Raw genomic sequence first — 24,609 nt, forward strand, 5'->3', positions numbered from 1 at the left:
TAACAATGGAACTAGATAAAGTTAGGAAACTAGATCGTCAAAAGATGCTGTTACCGAAAAGTAAGAAAATACTAGAGAATAATGGAGATAAAATTACAGTTCCCTTTATCACTAATTTCAACTCTATGCACAGACAGATAGAGGGGGTAATCAAAAAACACTGGGGAATTATAGCCACAGATCCAATCTTAAGTGGCCATATCAGTTCATCCCCCAGGTTTATTTACAGGAAGGCTCGTAGCCTGAAGGATGCGCTGGCACCAAGTGATATTGGGAAAAATGGAGAACATAATTCAGGCCATTCTTGGCTAAGCAATAAACCACTGGGTAACTATTCGTGTGGAAAATGTTGTACCTGAAAGTTCCTTCATCCAGTGACTAATACGTTCAAGTCTAACAAGACAAATAAAATGTTTAATATCACTGACTTTATAAACTGCAATACTAATTTTGTAGTTTATTTATTAGAATGTCCGTGCGGCTTGCAATACGTGGGCCGCACTAAACGTAGTCTTAAACTCCGCATACAAGAGCATGTGAGAAACATTAGGAATGCTCTACAGACTCACAGTGTAAGTAGACACTACGCTACCCATCACAATAAGGACCCCTCATCCCTCACGTATAAGGGGATAAAGTTTATACCTCGGAGCAGACGAGGAGGTGATAGGCTAAAAGATGTTTCAATCCAAGAAACATACTGGATACAAAAGTTAGAAACATTAGGTCCAAATGGCCTTAACGAAAATATAGACCTATGGTGTCTTTATTAATAAACATGTTTGTTTCGGAAATTAGATATCTAATTTTAATTTTCTATATGTCTTGCCTGATATATTGATTCTTACTAGTCAAATGTATAAGCATAATTGTACTGTTATGTATATGTGACTAACTGATTGTCTGTTTTATTTCAGAAATCCTAATACAAATATATATATTTTTATATTTTTAACTCAATTAAATGTATGATTTAGGTTGTTTTTACAATGTTGTGCCCTGGTAAATAAAGCTTATTTTTTGATTTATGTACTTATACCCTGACCACACCAGATGGGGTTAAACTCAGTGTTGACATGTAAGTCATAATGACCTACTTAAACCCACACATGTGGGAGTCACCCTGCTGTTCACCTGATAGGTTTAGCCTAATTATAGCATTAACCAATCAGATGTGGTATTAGGGTATATATTTCCCATTTATTCAATGTAATAATATCCCTGATGAAGAAGCTTGCGCTTCGAAACGCGTTGGATAAATTTTAGCCCGAATTATCACTTTTATAACTGATCTGTGTACTAGCTGACTCTTCTGTTACTACGTGGAGCCGATTCCTATAGACATTTACCCGCGATTGTGAACAGTGCGGTAAAACATCCACACTTTACGGCCGTCTTCACTTTGCGGCCGAACGCATAGGAAATACGGGACATTTGAGGTAACAGCTTGCCCGAGAAGCTACAACTTGGCGTAGCTGGTCTGTGTGGAAGTACCTATTTATGTCTGGCACTTCCATTCCCCCTCTTGATCTAGAGGCCAGTATCACTGACCTAGGGATTCTGGGTCTCTTTGCCTGCCATATAAATCTGAAAATTTGATTTTGTATAGTTCTCAGTTCTTTTCTTGGGATATGGATTAGGAGGGTCTGGAAGTGATACAGAAGCCTTAGGAGAATGGAGTTCAGGTCCCGGAAGTGACAGATTCAAGGCCTCTGACTTTTTCCTGGTTATTTTGTATCCTGATAGTCTGCCAAACTCACCCATGGACTGTATCAGGTTTGGTAATGAGATCACAGGGTTAGCTAGTGTCATTATAACATCATCTGCAAATAATGATATCTTGTATGTTCTAAGTCCAATATCTATCCCCTGGATGTACGGGTGCAGTCTGATTGTTGCCGCTAAGGGCTCTATAAAAAGTGCAAAGAGGAGAGGGGACAACAGACACCCCTGTATTGTGCCATTTTTAATACTTATTGATTCGAGATTACTGCCTGGTAGTTTAACCAGGGTCCTGGGATAATGATATAGTGCTCTGATCCCCTCCAGGAAAGGCCCCGAGAATCCAAAAGATTGCATTTAACTATTTATTTTTAATGAATTGCCATTTGTTGTTCTGTATAAAATAGTGACTCAACTGTATTTTTTGAAAGCTTCAGACTCTCGAAAACCATAATTGAAATATTTATTATTGGTATGAGCTTTGGCTGTATGTAATGTATGTATGGCTTTATTTATATAGCACCATTAATGTACATACAGTAGCGCGTCACAGCAGTAATATACATGACAATCATATAAATAACAAATAATATAAATAACACATAAAGGGGAAAAGTGCTTCAGACATACACTGTAGAAGGAACATTTAGGAAAAGTAGACCCTGCTCCGAAGAGCTTACGATCTAATTGGTTGGTAGGAAAAACGTACAGAGACAGTAGGAGGGTGTTCTGGTAAGTGTGTCTGCAAGGGGCCAAAGTTCATGTATGAGGTGTTAATTATAATTTATGGACCTAATCATATGCTTCCATAAAGTGGGTGTGTTTTAAGGTGGGTCTTAAATGTGGATAGAGAGGGTGCTAGTCGGATATTGAGGGGAAGGGCATTCCAGAGGTGTGAGGCATTCAGTCAGAAGGGTTTAAGGTGGGAGAGGGCTTTAGATACAAAAGTGGTAGAGAGAAGACATCCTTAAGCAGAACGCAAGAGTCGGGATGGTATATAGCGAGAAATTAGGACTGAGATGTAAGGGGAAGCAGAAGAGTGCAAAGCTTTGAAAGTGAGGAGGAGAATTCAGTGTGTGATACGGGATTTGATAGGACGCTAGGAGAGGGCTTTCAGCAAGTGAGACGCTGAGACAGATTTAGGAAAAAGTAGAGTGATTCTGACAGCAGTGTTTAGGATAGATACTAGGTGAGACAGGTGAGAGGCAGGAAGGCCAGACAGCAGGAGGTTACAGTAGTCAAGACGGTAGAGAATGAGGGTCTGTGTCAGAGTTTTTACAGTCGAGCAACAGAGGAAAGGGCGTATCTTGGTAATATTGTGGAGGAAATATCAGAAACATATATTTGCATTGCTACCATCTTACGGGACTCGTCACATAAAAGCAGAAAAGTATTGGGCTAAGTACAAAATTCTGCAGACCACAAATTATGTCCATATGATTGCGCTTAAAGCTGCAGTTCCAGCAATATCCTACATGTGTGTTTAAAAAAAATAATCAGTTAGGAACTATGAGAAAATACTTGTAGCGTTTTAAAAAAATTCTAATGTAGCAAGCATTTTTGTTTCTATAGAAACCATTTACAAAGTCACACCCCCTGCCTCTTCTGAGATAAGCTTTGGCTCTTGAGCCCTGCCCTCTCTCTAGCAGTGCACCAATTGAATCTAGTGCCTGCTTGGTCACATGATCTTCCACACAGAACTTTGCATCCTGGGTACTTTTGTGCAGCCCTAAGAGTGAATTAAATAACCCCTGATTCGGCGATCAAATACAGGAGAATGGATCAATCTGCAACTTAGCTGATCACTTGTCAATGTGCAGATTGTATTGATGCACATACTGTATTGAATGGAAAAAACCATAAAAATTTAAAAAAAAAGGCATCTTGAACTGCAGCTTTAAAGCTTGGTAATAACACAAACTAAGATTAGCAAATAACTGACATCTGATACTAGAGTGTTTACATGTGTACAACAGGAAATCAAGACCCACAGTGTCAATACCCACTTTAAAACCCATCGTTGTGATATGTTAAGAGGACTAGGTTGGCTGACCCTGGAGTCCGTATGTAGGGTACTTTTTCATGTCTAACATTCAAATTCTTTCTGGACAAGCTACCCAGTTATCTGAGCAGGCATCTCATCCCTACTTTACACAGAACGTATTACCTAAGATGTGTCTCCAGAAGCCTACTCATGGTGCCATGATTCAATAAAGAATCCAGTCGCTCCACTTTCTCTTACCAGGCACCTAATTTCTGGAACAATTTACCTAAGTCTCTCAAAACCACCAGCGGTTTGGCAAAACCTAGAAAGAAACTGGATAAGAATGTTTGGATTCCTTTAGGAAGTACATGCTCAGGAATGTACACATTTTTCCATAACTCATGGAAGTACTTAAAAGGATTGAACAACTTCTGTGGTTTAATACAATTTCTTTGTGTCTTTTTTACATTCATGTGCTAATGTAGATCAAATATCTGTAACTCGAGTACTACAAAGAAAACAGTGGCCTCAATATTCAGCTGTCTGGATGTTTTGTCTGAGCTATAATACTCACAAAAACTGAAATCCCCAAGAGTGCAATACAGTAATAAGTGTCAACGTATGTAGAGATTATACAGCATTCCTCCTACTGTGAGGCTTAAAAAGTTCCAAATGGGGGAAAGCAATATATCCCTGCTGTGTACTTAAGAGCACTCATACAAAACCATTAGTAAAAACTAAAGTTCTGAGTGCTTCCTGGCATGCTTTTCTCCTATAAAGGGAATCTAAAAGCCAGAACATTGAAAGATTCAGCAACAAAACGCTGTCAACTGGACCAAATGCTATTTTTTTAAAGTAGCATTAGAAGAAAATATTTTTGTATCTTGATAACTGGGGTAGGTGGAACCACAGTGAGTCCTGAAGAAGGAACCTCTGTGTTTCTTTCAATATTATTCTGTGAAGATAAAGTATTTGACTATGGTGATTGAAAATATTGCACAAACTGAGATCTCAATAGTAATACATGGAAAGGCGATTCATTAAAGTTTAATCGAATTTGAACTATGAAAACAAATGACTAAGGGACAAGGTAACTTTAATATTAAAAATAAACATATACACGATAAGGATAGGGCAAGTAGCAACCAAACCTTATCAAATAGGACAATTAAAAATGAAATGAAAATTAAAACAAATATTAGAATAGCTGGCTAAGCACCAGCAAGGAGCGGAGGAGTAAGGCAGGTCAATACCACATCCACATTAGTACTATAGAAAGGATCCGGAACCGATCTCAGTACATACCCAGCTAAGCAGGGGGAAGTGAAGAGACCTGCACAGCCTCCGACTACAAACTCCACAGGAACAGTCTCACGTGACCTCTACGCTTTTCACACGTAATGCTCAGTATCCCTTTGATAAATCTATCGTAGAGATAAATCCAGCTCTACCCAAACAGTCTGGGTGTCCTCATTCTGAGCACTTCCAGCAATGGGATCCAAATCCAGGGGAATCATCTCTGCAATGTTTGTTGAACTACCTTGGCTAGCACCTCGCCGCATGCCTCTGAATAGAGCACTGATGAATCAGTGCATTACCAGCAGCTCCACTACCTGTGCCACTGAATTGACTTCTGGTTGCATCCATTTGCAAGCTTGTGTCATATAGTATATTCCTACCAAGCTAGGGAAGCATTTCATTCTTAGGCACCCCTTCCCTTCGCTGGATAACCTGCCCCTGTAAATAAATGAGTGGTGCAGCATTGTGTCTTGGGGCTTTCAGACGTCTACAACAGAAGATGAATAAGTCAGTGCAGGTATGAAGGGATAACATTACAGTATGTAACCATGCAAAGAAAAGTGTTTTATGACACAATAGCTTCGGTATTTGTCCTCAGTTGCACCATATGTAGATTAAGAGCATGATACACCTGATTGTAATATGTGCAATAGATAACTCTTCCTATTAATACCTCTCAAATTACAACCTGGTGCCCATGGGCTAGAATTGGAACAAGATGCTTTGATACATTGTTGGAAAGAAATGCAAAAGAAAAAAAATATAGTCTTTCCACAACTTTTCCTTCACAATTGCCATGACACATCTCCTGCTGGTTAAACAACCAAGCAAACCCATGAATTTATGTATAAAATGGATTGAAAAAAATCCAAAAGTCAATGACTATATAGAAATACAGTACAATATACAGTATGTGTAATGCCTGGAAAATAAAAACATAAATTCATAATTTATAATGATTCTTATTGAACTGGTACTTCATAAAAACTATTTCAGGTTTAAAAGATCATATCACAGCTGACGGGAATGGCCATGGGATACAATATGGCCCCAGCTTTTGCAAACATCTTTATGAACACATACAGACCCACCTTTTACATGATGACCCACATGTCGAAAGTATATTGCGTTACTTATGTTTCATTGATGACGTGTTCCTGCTCCGGGGTGGTTGAGAACAGGATCTACTTGAGTTCATTAACTACCTGAAGCAAATACCATCACCATAGTACATCAGAGATTGTATTTTTGGATACCGTAGTATATAAACACAACAATACACTATGTACGAGAATCCATAACAAGGAAACGGATAAAAATACGCACCTGGATGTCATGAGTCACCACCAACCCCCTTTGAAGAGGGCTCTTCCCTTTTCCCAGATGCTACGAGTGCGGAGAATTACCAGCAACCCGGTGGATGTGGAAGTGGCTGAGCGTTTCCACGAAAGAGGGTATGACCAGTCAGAAATTGATCTGGCCCTTGCGAAAGCACAGCTACCTACAAGGGAAGTTTTACTGAAACCAACGACAAAAGCCACAGAGAGTAACCGTTTTAACGTGGTCTCTACGTTTAGTACCGCCTCAGGCCATATTCAACGCAGTGTGAAGAGGAACTGGCACAACTTGGCCATTGACAAACATAGTAAATACTTCACATCTCTGCTCCTCTTCTATTACAGGAGGGGTTGGAGTATAGGACGCCTTGTGGATACAGCGGAATGCTTCTTTGAGTGGGACGATAAAGCGCTGTACACATGCCCATCGCGCATGCGCAAGAGAATCACCATGGTATCGAGGACACTTCCCAGGACATGGTCACGTGAGCAGGTTGGGACCTTTTTAGGAATTCATCACGTCTGAAGTTGGTTCTCTCTGATTATGTTTTTCACCTGCATTTTCACGCGTTTTGGTTGCTTTTAATTAGTGGGTGTGTTCTGGGTCACTAGGGTGGTGGGTATGTAAGTCACTAGCTGTCACTTGTTCTCTGCACCCCCCCTGAGGAAGATCCCCTTGTGGGATTGAAACGTTGGTCATATGTGCAAGTATATCCAATACAATTATTATTTTCAGATACCTGCTGAGTGGTGTCAGGGGGGACAAAGTCTTAAGGACGAAACGCGTAGGGTGTTTTGGATTGTTTTGGATGTAATTTTATGCGCATACTCAGCTCACGGACATTTGGATCTTATTGGAAGCAAAGCACATGCTGTGTTCGCCAACGGAGAGGAGTCAGAGATTGTCTACGAGCTCCCGCTGACGTCACAACTCTCGAGAGATTCCAGTTGGAGTGAGGAAGTAATTGGTACTCGGTACACAGAAGCGACACGCTACTGATACCAGCAGCACATGGTGGAGTTCGAGGATGCTTATTCTGTCAATATCCTGCTACCTTTGGTGATTGAGTATTACTCATACATGCTTATGTTCCTGTCACGTTTGTGAGTGCGCATTTTTATAATTACCAGTCCCATATACATTTTTCTACTTACTACACCATGAGTGCGCCTGTTTTCTTGTTTTTTCTCAGATATCCATGAGGGATTTGGTGGTCCCTTTTTCAGACTGCAGAGACTCTGAAGAAAGGAGTTCCGGGGCCACAGCCAGTGACAAACATCAAATGTACTTCCGGGTTCGTAGAAAAACTTTATTGAAGCCTCACAAACACACGGCTACACCACGATCTCCCCCTCAACGCGTTTCACACAAGACAAAGCGCTGTTCCATAGCGTGAAACGCGTTGAGGGGGAGATCGTGGTGTAGCCGTGTGTTTGTGAGGCTTCAATAAAGTTTTTTCTACGAACCCGGAAGTACCTTTGATGTTTGTCACTGGCTGTGGCGCCGGAACTCCTTTCTTCCACGACCTATCTTCAGAAGGCTGCACGCCAGGCATTGGAGCTTAGAGGAGAGCGGGACCCAGGTCTGAGAGCTCACATAGGTAAGGTTTCCCTTTCCAGCTCTGACCTATCTTGAGGTCCGCCATTACACTCTCCTTCTCCATCCTTTGTGACTTTATTTGACACCTACGGGTGCAGTAACTAACTGCCAGAGCGCGGGACAGGCTTTCTCTTTGCAGAGACTCTGAAGGACAGTGTTTTTGGGATTGAACTTCATTTGTATTGTATATTCTACATATAAAATTTGGTTTTATTTTATTTTTATTATAATTTTTATTGTTATAATTATATTTTCTAATGCATGGTTAATGCTCTTTACTTATTGGTTATAATATTTTCCTAGCTTTGCCACTTCTTTGTCAATTGGGTTTTGCATGCGCTGATACTATTTCCTTTTTAAGTTATATATATATTAGCAAATTGAAATATAACTTTATCATTTACAATTGAGTGCTCTATTTAGGGTTGACTGCTTTTATATATACATATACACACACAATATAAATATATATATATATATATATATATATATATATATACACATACATACAGTGGTGTTCGACAATCCTATACATTTACACGCCCGGGGCGTGTGGATTTAACCCCCGGGCGAGTAAATATTGGCCCAAGCAGCACACGTGTGTGTGTGTGTGTGTGTATGGGAGTATGTGTATGTGTGTGACACCAGAGGTACACCCCCAATCAGTAACCTCTCCCCCCAATCAGTAACCTCCCCCCCCCCCAGTCAGTCACCCCCCCACCAGTCAGTCACCCCCCCCACCAGTCAGTCACCCCCCCCCCAGTCAGTCACCCCCCCACCAGTCAGTCACCCCCCCCACCAGTCAGTCACCCCCCCACCAGTCAGTCACCCCCTCCAGTCAGTCACCCCCCAGTCAGTCACCCCCCCCACTCTGTGTATCACCCACCGTTTCTCCCCTCTGTCTCCCCCACACACTCTCTCTCTCTCCCCACACTCTCTCTCCCCCACACACTCTCTCTCCCCCACACACTCTCTCTCTCCCCCACACTCTCTCTCCCCCACACTCTCTCTCTCTCCCACACTCTCTCTCTCTCCCCCACACACTCTCTCTCTCTCCCCCACACACTCTCTCTCTCCCTTTCCCCCACTCTCTCTCCCTCTCCCACACTCTCTCTCCCCACACACTCTTCTCTCTCACCCACTCTCTCTCTCTCACCCACTCTCTCTCACCCACTCTCTCTCACCCACACTCTCTCTCTCCCCACACTCTCTCTCGCTCTCTCCCCACTCTCTCTCTCCCCCCCACTCTCTCTCCCCCACTCTCTCCCCCACTCTCTCTCTCCCCCACTCTCTCTCTCCCCCACTCTCTCTCCCCACACTCTCTCTCCCCCACACTCTCTCTCTCCCACACTCTCTCTCCCCCCTCCCCACTCTCTCTCCCCCTCCCCACTCTCTCTCCCCCCTCCCCACTCTCTCTCTCTTCCCCCCATTCTCTCTCTCTCCCCCCCACACTCTCTCTCTCCCCCACACTCTCTCTCTCCCCCACACTCTCTCTCTCTCCCCCACACTCTCTCTCTCTCCCCCACACTCACTCTCTCTATCCCCCACACACTCTCTCTCTCCCTCCACACACTCTCTCTCTCCCCCCACACACTCTCTCTCTCCCCCCACACACTCTCTCCCCCACACACTCTCTCTCTCCCCCACACTCTCTCTCTCTCCCCCACACGCTCTCTCTCTCCCCACACACTCTCTCTCTCCCCCCACACTCTCTCTCCCCCCCCCACACTCTCTCCCCCCCCCCACACTCTCTCCCCCCCACACTCTCTCCCCCCCACACTCTCTCCCCCCCACACTCTCTCTCCCCCCCCACACTCTCTCTCCCCCCCACTCTCTCTCTTCCCCCCACTCTCTCTCTCTCCCCCACACACTCTCTCCCTCCCCCACACTCTCTCTCTCTCCCTCCCCCACACTCTCTCTCTCTCCCTCCCCCACACTCTCTCTCTCCCTCCCCCACACTCTCTCTCTCTCCCTCCCCCACACTCTCTCTCTCTCCCTCCCCCACACTCTCTCTCTCTCCCTCCCCCACACTCTCTCTCTCTCCCTCCCCCACACACTCTCTCTCCCTCCCCCACTCTCTCTCTCCCTCCCACACACTCTCTCTCCCCCCCCACTCTCTCTCTCTCCCTCCCCCACACTCTCTCTCTCTCCCTCCCCCACACTCTCTCTCTTTCTCCCCCACACACTCTCTCTCCCCCACTCTCTCTCTCTCCCACACTCTCTCTCCCCCACACTCTCTCTCTCCCCCACTCTCTCCCCCACACTCTCTCTCTCCCCCACACTCTCTCTCTCTCCCCCACTCTCTCTCTCTCTCTCCCCCACACTCTCTCTCTCCCCCACTCTCTCTCTCTCCCCCACACTCTCTCTCTCCCCCACATTCTCTTTCCCCCACACTCTCTCCCCCACACTCTCTCTCCCCCCCCCCCACACTCTCTCTCTCTCTCTCCCCCACACTCTCTCTCTCTCCCCCCCACACTCTCTCTCTCTGAGGATACCTGGACATCGAGGGACTGCGGATCAGGTAAGATCCCACGCGGGATTGCTGCTTTAGATATTGTGAAGCGGGGACGTCCAGACACTGGTTAAGGGGTTCAGGAAACTAGTATTTCTAGATCCGACATTTACACACACACGTAACAAGGACTAATTGTAGTATAATGTAATACAATAAATACATTTATGTCAAAAACGAATGTTGTTCTGACTAGGAATTTATTAAATGTATTTTATTTATATATTTTATTTTAAAGCAGGGTTGGGGCGGGACTAGGTGCGGGGTTGGGGGCGGGACTAGGGGCGGGACTAGGTGGCGAGAAGATTTTTTGGTTGGGCGAGTAGAGTTTTGGGTGATTTGACGAACACTGTATATATATATATATATATATATATATATACACACACACACACAAAATAATATTTGGAAATCGATAGCAGACACTTTAAAGTATATAGATATACAGGGGACCAAATAAGTGCATATAGAATACACTTATCCTCTCTCAATAACACACCTAACGTGCTGGTTCAGGCTCATAAGGCTGGCCTAAAAGATACTACAAGACCATTTTGAGTACCCATAAAACAACTATAAACCTATACACACATGAAATCCTTGGTCATATGAACCTGAACTCAAAAGCGTCCACTGGACTTTTGCCAGGTGGCAAAAGCTTCTTGGTCAACTAACTTCTTGGGTGTCCCATTTACTGTACTGTATGTGTCTCTTTACTCCGCACTCTATGCATTCAACCCATGACACATCTCTTCCTCCCACTTGGGAAAAGATGGGATATAAATATTTTGTATTCCCCAGGGAGGAATGTTGCATCATATTTGCAGTGGAGATATTACAGGGGGAGGGCACTGTAGTAGGACTGAGTCAGTATAGGATTATTCAAGGCTTTTACCCCATACCAAGAATGAAAAACGGGACATGAAAGCTAATTATTCAATCAATCAATATTTATTTGTAGGTACCTTGTTCCAGTAAATTACTGTACTGGACCATACTGTTTTTGCTATAAACTGGTGTGGTAATTTCGCGGTCTTCTCATCCCAGAAATCTAGTAGCTGTCCAGCTTTTACCCATGAGTGTCTGAGAAAACCTCCCCAAGTCTGCTCCCGTGGCACAGCATACGTACACTCCCATGGCACAGCATACATACATTCCCGTGGCACAGCATACATACATTCCCGTGGCACAGCATACATACATTCCCGTGGCACAGCATACATACATTCCCGTGGCACAGCATACATACATTCCCGTGGCACAGCATACATACATTCCACCCTTGGCCCCAGTGTCAAACATGTTGATGATCCAACAAATTAACGTTGTGTGAGAATTAACAGTTTTCATAAAGGAGATGAAAGTAAATTATACAATTTTTTTTTTTAATTATTAGGATTTTGTAATTTAACAAAAATGACAATTTAGATGAATATTTGTATTGTTCTGTGCCAAGCTCAAAATAAATCAAAAAGGAAAGCAAGCTTTTTTTTAAATTTGGCTTTACAAACAGAACAAGTCAACAAATAGAGATCAGAAATACCAAAATATAACAGTTACCGCAGCCGGTCTGGTAGAGTTTCCCCACTGTGCTTTGTGTTTTATCACTGGAGAGGGAACCAATATAACTGAACATACTGCAGTCAAATAATGGCAATATGGTTTTGTGGTCACATCCCAGAGTATCATTACTTTTTTTCTACAAAATCATAGTTCCGCATTCTTATAAACAGAAAGTGGGCTGCAGGACCCTGGTTCTTATTGAAGTTTAAAGAGCGGTTTCTGCCAGATTGCCGCTCTCCTGCTTGAGCACCGACTACAGTCACCATTTTAAACGGAATTGGTGTGCATCCACCATCTTAGGATCTTTCATTTAAAATCTTCTTCTCATTTTATGTTTGGAGCAGAGATATTGTTGGTAATGTGTAAATTATATCCAAAAAGCATTGTCTTGTTACTTTTTTAAGGCACAATGACTACTGAGCTTGGTAAGGCCATGACACAAACATAATGAAATAAGCACATTATAATACCTCCCCAATTATTGACGAGCACAAGTTTAACTATGTAGAAAGATTTTAATATTAAATATCTTTCAAGTAAACCACGGTGCAATCAAACACTTACGTTTAAAACTCTTCCAGTCTGATCCATAAAATAACAAAACACCATACAATATCAGTAATACAAAAGTATAAAAAAAAAAACAGTATAGAGCACATACAAAACCACCAGAAAAAAACATAACATTTGAATAACCTATCTTTACAAACAGTAATAAATTCATTCAGGATTTTATACAACTAGAAGGTGCATTGGCATTAGGGCCAAGATTTTAGACCCATTTCTGCATCAAACAGTAAGATGATTTACGCTGGATAACAGTGTAATTGCCATAAATTAAATAAGTTAGTTCACATTTTTTTTTGTCCCACCAGTTCAGGCACATGTTAATCTAATGCATCTTTAAAGCTTTCTTCAAGAGTGCCAAATCTTTCCTTTTAATTGTGCCGACTCTGCTGCACTCGTATTCTGCCACATGTAAAGGAATATATCTCTCTAGCAGCCCCAGACCCTGCCCAGCAGGACTGGTGAACAACTTCGTCCACGACGGTTTAAAGTGCCCCCTGAATCCTGAGAATGCAATGCTCCCTGAAACAGAGAAGAAAAAGAAAACAGCTGAAGGCAGGACGATGTAAAAAAAAAAAAACATCATTGTGTATTATATTGCAAATAACAAAAAGGTATTGCATGCTACATGTACTCATTTGACTGCAACAATGACAAAAAGCACTTAAGGTTATCCTACGCAGTTATCCGCAGCTTTTGAACATGGACAGTTATTGGTCCAGCTACAGGTTTACAACTATAATAAAAGCGCTATATTTCATACGAGTTTGTTTCTGGCAAAGATTTCGTTTTTGGAATGTTTTTGTTTGACTAAATCAACTGCTGTGATAAAGTAGTGCCTCAACTTTTTTTGCCCCAACATATGCACAGTACACATACAGAAAAGATAACGTTTCACTGAAAAAAGTATACTGCAAAATCTGAAATGGAATAGATCTCTCTACAAACCTTTGTTTAGAAGATATGCTGCTTTGGCTGTTCCCAGAGAGTGTAATTCTTCAGGAATGTTACCAACGTTTGTGATGTTGCCTCTTGTGGCTAACAAGACAATTGACCTATTAAAACGAAAAAGGAGAGAATTCAACATTTTGCAACTTAAAACACCACAACTAAACGCAAAGCCATGTTCCATTCTATTTAATTTTTTCTTTACCGGTGTCATGATTTCCTCATTCTAAAATATTGTGAGGGAAATCTATAGATGTAGCAGGCTTAATTACCCCCTTTTTTTTCTCTCATTGGTCTTTTTATTGATTTTCTAACATTGCTGACATATTTCAACACATCTTTACAATTTTCCATGTTTAAATTATACTTAAAAGAAAAAATAAAATATATATATATATATATATATCATAGTTACCAGTCCGTAAACTAATAAAGGAGACAGCATACAGCAAGGAGTAATCCAAAAGTAATGTATTCAAAACACACTGTTACACGAATGCATTCGTGTAACAGTGTGTTTTGAATACATTACTTTTGGATTACTCCTTGCTGTATGCTGTCTCCTTTATTAGTTTACGGACAGGTAACTATGCTGTTTATCTCTATGGGACTAGCATCTGCCTTATGCTTTGTATCAGTGTGCTGACTGGCTCTGTCTACTATATATATATATCTATATATCTATAAAGGTATAAATCAGATGCTCAAACTTAACTCAAAAATACACCATTTTTAAATTAAATAATTAACTCACAGAATGTACCAAACATAACTTTAGTCAGACACATATTACAGACGTTAGGTTCAGATATATTGTTCGCGTTCTTGATACCGGTTTAACCTTGTTCTTTTCTCCCTCTGTTTTAATTACCCCTTTTAATGCAAGAAATAACGTGGAATATTTTGCGTGCGGTAAAAAGATAACACACATTACTATTGTTTTCAATGGAGTCGCAGTATTTCTTACAATGAGTATCACTGTAGTAGTACATTGCATTAACGGGTTCAATCATTTCTGTTACATCTGTACACAGTGAATTATTTTTTTTACGACAATCTCCAGCCAATATTTATTTTTTTTTGTTCTATTTTATATAAGCCTGGGGGTCCTAGGCTAGCACTCCAAGCAAGCAAAAACAAAGATGTCTGTCATCACACAATGAGGTCCCGCTTACTATTGGCAACCAAAGTGAGGTGGACCCTAGACATCATATTTTTCCTCCCAGACAAGAATTCTTCTGAGGGAGTTGCAAACTTAAATATCTCAGCAACCTGGGGTTCATTCTACAGAACTCAGAGTGTTCAGACTCTGACCAAATAAAATTTGACTTTGTTTAGACTAGAGAATGAGAACATCTGATATGTGCTAGGAATCAATCCCTGAAAAAGATACGGCTTGTTGAGATGGATATACAAGATGTGGCAAGAGATACAGAATGATTGAGCATAATGTGAATTTGTGGGCTTGGAAAAACAATAGGCAGCATTTATACACAATACTGCCCGTACAGTATAAAGTGGTTTCCTCACAATGGCAGTTACTTTGTAGGCATACTTCAGAAGCATTGTGGTTCAGCAAATAATTTACGAAGAAGTGCTATGCCATGACACCATACCGTCCATTTATAGCACTGCTTAGTAAATATGGGCCTCCTTATTTATTTATTTTGAATACCGATAGCTTTGTGACAAACTACACATGTTTATTAGTATGGCTAATCAGAGTATGTGTATCAAAGAACACCCTGAAGTGCCTCCAGCTATCTTCTGCATCAAAATAATTTGATACTTGGATATACATTCATGTAAGTTTTACTGTATCTTACCATCATTTTCCTCTCCTATTTGGGTCAACTTAAGAAAAATCTGTAACTCCTGCTGCTTCTTATTAATCCAAATCAACAGCTTGGGCAAACGGAAAAATATGACAAATCAATCCAAAATGATTAACTAATATTAAGTAATGTTTTCAAAAAGGACTTTATAAGCAAACTAAGCAACTGATTGAGTAAAGGTGGCCTGGTTTGATTGGAAAGAAGAGTCAACGGCCCCATAATAACCCTGCTGATACTGACAGAATGTAAAATAAGAGCGAGGTTTTAAAGACTGAGCTAGAAGTGCCATATCTTGAGAGCAAAGACAAGAAAAGTAATGACGATTTGGCTTACTTTGTGGTGACAAACAATTATTACATTATTAAGAGATTGTAACTTTGGTTAACCCTTTAAATCCAAAAGAAATGCAGTACTTAAGACATAAAATAAAAAAAAGAAGTGTTAGTACAGTATGTATAAATTCAAATACAGCAAATAAAAATACCACTTATGAGCACATTCACATGTCCAGGGTTGTCAGATGTCACGTACAGTATATACGGGATTGTCCCAACTTGTCCCGTTTGCCCTGAAAGGTCTGTCAGGACATATAAATTGTCCCATATTTCAGGGAAAACGGGACAATTCAGAAGGATGGCAGCAGTGCGACAGCAGAAGGGGGGGCATGGCGGTTGCGGAGGAGGGCAGTGTGGAAAGCAAAGCAAGGCACAAACGGATTTCAGTTAATCTAATTTATTTAAAGCCAAAACCACAACGTTTCGACCCCTAGGTCTTTTTCAAGTGAGATCAAGTGACATGCAGAGGACCATGCCAGCAGTGACGGGAGGAGAAGAATGTCAAAGGTGTGGTGGCAGATGGCAGTTGCGGAGGAGGACCATGGCAGTGGCAGCAGAGGGCAGTGGTGGAACCTGCACAAGCAGTATGACCCAGAAGTTGTAATTGAATTCCGGGTCATAACACTGGGGTGGGCTCCACCACTGCCCTCTGCTTCTGCCACCACGGTCCTCCTCCACAACAGCCATCTGCAGCCACACCGTTGACATTCTTCTCCTCCTGTCGCTGCTGACCAGACTTTCATCCCTGAATTGTCTGCTACAAGAACGGTCTCCCCTCTAAGGTAAGTGCTGTGCAGTGCACTTTCAGTGAGTGGGGGGTGGGGTCCCTGAGAGGTGATAGGGGCTGTAAAGTGGAGGCCAGGGGCTGAGAGTTGGAGGCTGGGGGCTGTTAGAAAGAGGGGAGCTGTGAGGAGGAAGAGTGGGGCTGTGGGGAGGAAGAGGGCTGTGAGGAGGAGGAGGAAGAGGGCTGTGAGGAGGAGCTGAGAGATGGAGGGAGGAAAGAGATGGATGGAGGGGGGGCGAGAAAGAGGTGAGGAGGAGAGAGAATGGGGGGGGGGGGGGAGAGAAACAGTGTATGTGTTTGTCATGAAGACATAGGAAATGTCTGGATTTAAATTACATTTTCTTACTGGATTTTAGCATCCGGGCTTAAATGTGGCAAACCTACACATGTCCCAGACAGGTCAAAAAAACCTGCCTTTCCCCATTATTTCTTAGCATACTGTACAATGGTTCTACTGCACCCAGGAATTCTGGGTAATGACATGCAAACAAGTGTCACTTTTTGCTTCTTGTCCATTTTAACAAGGATAGAAATTAAGTACCTTTGTGGAATTTTATTTCTTAAATATGTTTCCAGCCGCTCAATGTCTTCTTGTGGAAAGTACAAGTCTTCTTTCACTGCACCAGTGCAAGCATCAATGACAACAACGAATAAACCAACTTCTTGGAATGAAAACTTGGTGCCATTAACCTGAAAGCACATAAAGGGATTGCCAAATGTAACAGACATTTGGCAACATCACATAAACCATTTTCTTTCATAAAAGTGCTTATCCAAACGCATAAGGCATGATGTAATACCTTACAATAATAACGCTTTAATATGTCAGTACTGAAGGGGTCACCAGGAACACCAGTACTGAAGGGATTTGAAGATCTTTATCCTAAGGTAATCTTAAAATAGAGGAATTATGGCACTGTGCAAAGGCCAGGACAGTTAGGTCAACAAACAGCAGGTCAGCAAATATTTCATTAACGCTGCTCTATTTCACAAAGTCAAATATTCTGTTGCTGAAAAACCAACTGGGTTTAAAAGTTGCAGTGTTTTGTTAGCTACCTATGTCTCCTTTGCACAAATGCTCACGCTCTTTCTGCACAAAGATAATGTGTTGAACATTGCTGTTGACCTAAGAAATAGTGCCTTGCTTTCAAAAGACATATACTGTTCGTCTAAACCAGCGTTTCCCAACCGTGGTTTTGCGGCATCCTGGCATTTGGTGAGAGGATCAAAAGGTGCCTCAGGATTTTCCCTCTCTCACAGAGTAGGACAGTTTCCTCTATCCTGATTGGCTGCATTACCCAGTGTCACGGGAGACCAGGCAATTTAGACTTTTTTACCAGGATCATTCATTGAGAAAAACAAGGTAATTAAATAAATTGAAGTTTATTCGCACAAATTCACTTACACACAGTGGAACACAAAATAAAGACAAAAAAGACACATACTGGGGGTGTGGGGTCAAAAACTAGACTTTCCTAGGTGCAGGGAACTCTAAATAAGAGTTTTACCAAATCGGCGTGAAGTTCCACATGTCACTGCTCCTTTCTCTTCTGAGAACTTGGACTTTCTTGACCGCGAGTTAATGCCAATCCTCTGGAATCGAAATTGGCCTGAAATCCCAGCCTCGTCCGCTACGTTCGATTTTGAGAACTTGGCTGCTAAAATCAGGACTTAGAATCTGGCAGTCAGGCTTTTCTGGCTTGAAATCAAAGGCGGTTGCTCAGCTATTCGCGCAGGAACAACTTGGGAAAGCCTGCCCGCGCTCTTACAACCGGAGAACTCAATCTGATTGGCTCACCAGTTCTTTATAGTATTCATGAAACTCAGCAGCCAATCATCACGTGGGAAAATTCCCAGCAACCAATCAGAGCCAAACCGGTGAGTCAATTGCCTGGGATCTCCGGACAAAAAAATAAATCTTTGGGTGCTGCTGGCTGTATCTTCACCTGGAGCGGCTGCACGGCTGCTGTCTGCTCCACCTGGGTATAAAGCCTCTTGCAGGAATTCCATCCTGTAGCTGGGGAGCGTTGCCCCCGACTGGGGTTACTGGACTCCTCAAGTACTGCAGGATCTGTTGGTCCCAAATGCAGAGGGATGGTGACATCCTCAATGGGCAGAGGTACCAAAGGTTCCCCTACCTGGGCAATTGCCCTGCTTGCACTTCTGGTGATGGCTGCTATTGGAGACGCATCCACCACAAACGAGCAGATGAGGTGACCCACGTGGTTCCGAGTATCACATCAGTACCCAACCAAGGCAAAACACCCACATCTCTCATACCTCGACCGGGACCCCAGTCTAGGACCACCCGGATGACTTGGATTGACCTAGGTCTCCCGTCTGGCATGGTTATCTGCATCCCTGTGCCCGGGATCAGATCCTCTGTATTGTAAATAGCAGGTCGCCCCAGACTGACAGTGGCACCGGAGTCAATCAGGCCGGCTGCCTGACGAGCTCTGATGGTCACTGACCGCAAATGCTTTCTCCTCACATCGTTGGACTGCAACCCGACAGTTGCAACCCGACAGATGCCCTCCTGCTACCTGGGTCAACTGCTGTACTTGCTGCACCACGGCACGCTGCTACACTGTGAGTAACAGTCCCACGAATGTGACTGGGGTAGCAGCGGGAGTACGTTGCCCCTGAGGGGGATTGTTGGAGTGGGACCGCTCAGGACAATCTGGTCTGAGGTGCCCAGTCCAATTGCACTGATAACACTGCCTCTTGTGCCTGAAGTCTGCAGACTTGGATGTACGCTCCTCTGCATATGCTGTGGGCTGTTCCTGTGGCATACTGGTATTGAAGTCGGTGCCCGAGCCGGAGTGGCTCCAGTCAGGGCAGACACTTTCCTGCCCGACAGTGCATGGCTGGTGACATATTCATCAGCCAGGCTGGCTGCATCCCAGCAAGTGGCTGGCTTTCGGTCAAAGACCCAATCCCTCACCTCAGGCTGGCACCACTGTAGAAACTGTTCTTTAAACATTAAGTCCAGTAAGCTGTGGTACTTGGTGGCATTGCATCCTTCCACCCACTGACTACCATGCTGGATAAGTCGGGAAGCAAAAAGCATACGTGTTTCCCGGCTATTCTTGTCCTCAGACCAGAACTTGCCAAAGTATGCCTCTGGAGTGATGGCGGCACAGAAGTAAAGCCTTTACATGCTGGTAGTTGTTGCTGTCTGATGACGGTATCCCCTGGATTGTCTGCAGGGCGATCCCCATCAATAGCGGCAACCACCACAAAACCAAGTCCCGTTCTGGCACACGGCACCGGTGACACTGAACCTCAAACACTTTAAGGAATCCATCAATGTTATCCATGCCATCTACAAACTTGCTGAAGCTGTAATGTGACACCTTTGGCAGTGGAGGTTGATCAGAGTCCCGTCTGAGTCTTGGGGGCTGCACACCTTGAGAAGTCGCAATCAGCTGCAGCCTCTGCTCGAAGGTGACCCCCTCTCCCCAAATGGCAAGAAGAGAGGCAAGAGGCAAGTCCTGTGGCAGGGACACCGGTAGCAATTGGGGCTACTATGGCTGCACTCCCTCACTCATGCTCATCCTCTGGTTCCTCTTCTTCCTCCTCCACCTCTGCCTCCACATTCGCCAGGTCTGGAAGGTCCTCCTGGACCGTGGCCGGAATGGTAGCCCCTGGATCAGCTAGTGAAGCTCGCTTCATGTCCACCGAGATCCTCCTCAAACACAGGCTTTGCCCGACTGGCGGTTGGTAGTCTATATCCCTCACACCGGGTTACGATTCGGGGATGGTCCCAGGTCCAAAAGTGACCTGACCGTCTGTCCTTCGCCTGGTGGTACTAAAAACTTATAGTGACAGAGAGAACCATTACTTTTCATGCTTTGTATAACGTGTGTAAATCCCTACTTGTTTTGAGAGCTCATAATCAACGAGTCCCCTCAGGATTTTATATCATAAAGCTCAATGATCCCACGGTTGCCACCAATAAATAAGCCTGTCACTGAAGACCAGACAATTTACACCTTTTTACCAGGATTATTCATTGAGCAAAACAAGGTAATGAAATGAATTGAAGTTTATTTGCACAAATTCGCTCACACACAGTGGAACACAAAATACAAACAAAAAGACACACTTACTGGGGGGTCTGGGGTCGAAAACTAGACTTCCCTAGGTGCAGGGAACTCTAAATAAGAGTTTTACCCTGACCGGGACTTACCCCGGATTCTTCTGCCTCCCAAATCGGCGTGAAGTTCCACACGTCACCGCTCCTTTCTCTTCTGAGAACTTGGACTTTCTTGACCGCGAAATAATGCCAATCCTCTGGAACCGAAATCGGCATGAAATCCCAGCCGCGTACGCTACGTTCGATTTTGAGAACTTGGCCGCTAAAATCAGGATTTAGAATCTGGCAGGCAGGCTTTTCTGGCTTGAAATTAAAGCCAGTTGCTTTGCTATTCGCGCAAGAACAACTTTGAAAAGCCTGCCCGTGCTCTTACTACCAGAAAACTCAAATCTGATTGGCTCACCAGTTCTTTATAGTATTCATGAAACTCAGCAGCCAATTATCGTGTGGGAAAATTCTCAGCAACCAATCAGAGCCAAACCGGTGAGGAAAGCCAGGTCAGCGGGAAATATGAAATAGCCAGGAGACATGCACATGCCTGGCACCTCACTCCCTGGCTTTCTCAATGCCATGGGACTGATGGGACAGGCTCCGCCAGGTCTGGCAGAGAAAGTGGCATCCTAGATGACTGCCATTGTTCTCCGGACCAGTGTACTCAGCCCTTCCCTGCTAACCAAATTATTTTCTCACCTCTGGCATCCTCTGGTTTCTTTGAACTACGATGTCCAGCAGACTTACTGGCGCCTATGGACTTTTCCCTTTTCCACCCTTTCCCTTTCCCTGTTTTCTCCCATTTTCCCTTTTTTGCTTTCTACCCCTTGGGGGTATGTTCTTTACTTCATTAAATCTATTTGGCTTATACCTTTTCCATTTGTCTTTTATGAGTGCTGGGAACATTGTTTTGTGTTCAGTTATTGTTGTGGAGGAAATAGGGTTCCTCCTTGTTCTACGTTGCACCATTTATTAGCCACATTAACTTTTGAGTGCTGTCTATTTTACTGTTGTACTACATGAATAAAATATACTTTTATACATTTCCCTGAGTCTCTGGTATAGGGAATTGAATAGGAAAAATGTTGTACTTTATATTCTATCTCCCTTTTCTCTATACACTTTATCTTAGACTCAGTGTGGACTCTTTAGAGTCAATCTAGACTCTGAGTCCCCCCTCAAATTTATATATGTTTGGGGCACCCACAAACTCTATACTGGTTCTGGGTTACCTGAGGTACCCCCCTTAACCTAGGGATTACCTCAGCTATAGGAATAGATGTTTTATCCCTATGACCCATTTACTTTTCTGGGCAATGTTGAAGCAGGGTACCCTAGTGGTGAGTCTTGCTTGTGTTTTCAAGGGGGATTATTGCAGGAACAATGTGCCTATATGTATCCAAGAATTAGACATGATCCACGGGTACATTTATGGGGGGAACCGACAACTCCGGACCCCAAACTACTAGGCACATTCTGATAACAATTCCTCTGCAAAACATCCCTTGAAACTCATGCCCTAGCAATCCCTGCTCGCTGGCATGCCTGGAAAGGGAAAAAACACAAAAAATACTTTAATACGCAAAGTACAGTTGTAACATACAATGTTACTGGGCCCAAGAGCTAACTCTCTTGAACACTTATACACGGAGCAGGGGTAACCAAACACGGGCTTAACCTTTATTTGGGAGCCTGGTTATCCCCTACCGTCACACCCAGTAGCAGCCAAATCAGAGCGGAGCCCAACACATCTGCTTCGCATACAAAATGGGGCAATGCATTTTAGGCTCATCCACCCCGAAAAATGCAAAAAGGGGTTTTGGAGGACAAGTCATGATTGAATATATTATTGTTGTCTTAACAGCTTTAAACCAAACATATTTGGACAGAGCTTACAAAATACATTGGGGGACATGTATCCTACAATTACTTACAGAGATAAAAGATTCCCGGGCACCTTGTTGGATTTCCCCTTCGCTAAGTGACTGAAGCTGCACAGGAAGGTAGACGTTATGAGGGTCGCTGGCATACACCATCTGCGTCAAAACAGAGGAACAAAATGATGCATCATACACCATGTTAACCCAGTATCTATATCAACTCATGCAAACCACACACATGAGATTGTTTTTCAGCCTACTAGGAAATCTTTCACTGGAACATCTTCTGATTGAGATCACTTCAGTTCAGATAAGATTACAAATGACTGATCAATAATCAGTTATAGTTATAAACTGCACTTTGTTACACATTCAGTCCCGATTCTTAATTTAGCCAACAGCTTTGGTATTGTAGTATTCAATACTTCTTTTGATGAGTCTCCGTTTGACAATGTACTTTCATTTTGCTAAGAATATATGTTTTAATATGACCAACATTACAATAAATACAATCACACACTATATATTTGTCCTTGCCCTCGCTACTGCTTGTCTTTTACATTAGTGTTTGATCCATTTTCTCAACTCTAGCCAAAGCCTCTGTGAGTAGATCTGCCAGGTTGAGGCAGGAGAAGGCATATTCAGTATATGCTGAGGAAAACATAGCATCCACAATGGTGCTTTTTAGATAAACTTGAGGTGCAACTGTAGTGGATGATATATCAAATGGTCTAACAGTTATGTCAGTTACAATGTTGTGTCCCGCCAGCGTTTTTTGATCTCCCTAAAGTCAATTTTGATATTTGATCATAATTTGTAGCTTTCAGTTAATTCGATTTACTTTTTGCAGGCAATTTAAGAAGAAAACATAATTAAGCAATTAAGCTGCATCATTAGTTTCCCTGCATACACCTTAATCATCACACACACACACCAGAGGATTGCCTTCCGAATAGGAGTGGCACTTTGTGGACTTAGAGGCTAGAGAATGAGTAGTGGTGCTGCCGAACAGACCATGAACCTTCTCCCCAGGCAGTTTAATTGTCCAGAAATAAAGTACAACAGTCTTCTTTCATTGAGCCAGTGCAAGCATCAATGACAACAACGAATAAACCAGCTTCTTGGAACAACAACTTGGTGCCATTTCCATGAAAACACATGAAGGGGCTGCCAAATGTAACAGGGATTTGGCAAGTCAGCGTAGCCTGCAAGTGACCAGATTTTTCCTGCCGTTGTTAGAAAGCAGACTCTATTTCGCATGCTGCAACTGGATTCTGTTTCACATATGTTCTGCGTACAAACATACAATCTCTGCAGCATGCTCAGTCAATTGTTTACAAGATTTACATTTCTCTGCAAACATCTGGAGATCAAACTTGTAAACCTACAATCGACTGTAGATGCGTTTTTGCAGAGCTTTAGTATTTTCTATAGCTCAATCGAAGTTCATCAAGAATCCTGCTTTATAAACTTTATTTCTACTTTGAGACAAACCCGAAAAAACTAGTATCTGTTAACCAGGATCCGGTGTTTGGTGTCATTTCATAATATTAAGTGATCATGCTGATCCCTGAGAAATCTGTACTTCAATCGTCCCAAAATGCAATACCTTCTGTCACAAAAAAGCCATGAAAAAATGAATTAGCAACCGAGAGGTTAACCGTCACACTAAATTTACTTTTTCTCCTGATTAACTCTGGAAGTCAGGTCTGCGTCATAAAAAATTAAGATTTCATGGCTTAGTTGGAAGATCCGGGTAATCAAATAACAAGGAAAGGCAATTTGTTTTCTCAGGAACCAACTTTCTCTAACTGTTTGTATTAAAATGTTGAGGAAGGACGTAGTTCGAGATTTGCAGGTACCCAAAAGGTTCGATTGTGAGATGTTATATGAGGATGGTGCCAGCTTCAAAGTCCTCACATCCTGGGGTCACACTGCGGGTGTGGGTCTCACATTTAGTCTACCTGACCCGCTGGGACAAACAGCAGGACTTGCTTATACTCCTTTCTACTTGATAAACTGTCAGCAGGGCACATGGATTGATTAGGAATGGGTCACACGACTGCAGTAATGAGGAACCTGAGGTGTGAAAAGTTAAATTGAGTTGTTAAAGGGTTGGCTAATCTGCACGCAAAAGTTTGTATAAAGGGACG

General features: G+C 42.9%; 1 protein-coding gene across 2 annotated transcripts in view; it reads right to left on the reverse strand.

The window, feature by feature from the left end:
- Positions 1–12,512: 12,512 nt before the first annotated feature.
- The window catches only part of CEMIP2 (cell migration inducing hyaluronidase 2), a 103,505-nt gene continuing 91,408 nt past the window's right edge, over positions 12,513–24,609 (reverse strand). For both annotated transcript variants that reach the window (XM_075597985.1, XM_075597995.1), the window contains exons 21-24: positions 22,511–22,612; positions 17,028–17,176; positions 13,533–13,639; positions 12,513–13,106 (exon numbers count right to left, since the gene is read on the reverse strand). In XM_075597985.1, the coding sequence (XP_075454100.1) occupies positions 12,910–13,106; positions 13,533–13,639; positions 17,028–17,176; positions 22,511–22,612 (555 nt within the window). In that variant the 3' untranslated portion in view covers positions 12,513–12,909. The remainder of the gene's footprint in view (positions 13,107–13,532; positions 13,640–17,027; positions 17,177–22,510; positions 22,613–24,609) is intronic.

This window comes from Ascaphus truei, chromosome 1, assembly GCF_040206685.1.
Source record: "Ascaphus truei isolate aAscTru1 chromosome 1, aAscTru1.hap1, whole genome shotgun sequence".
NCBI lineage: Eukaryota > Metazoa > Chordata > Amphibia > Anura > Ascaphidae > Ascaphus > Ascaphus truei.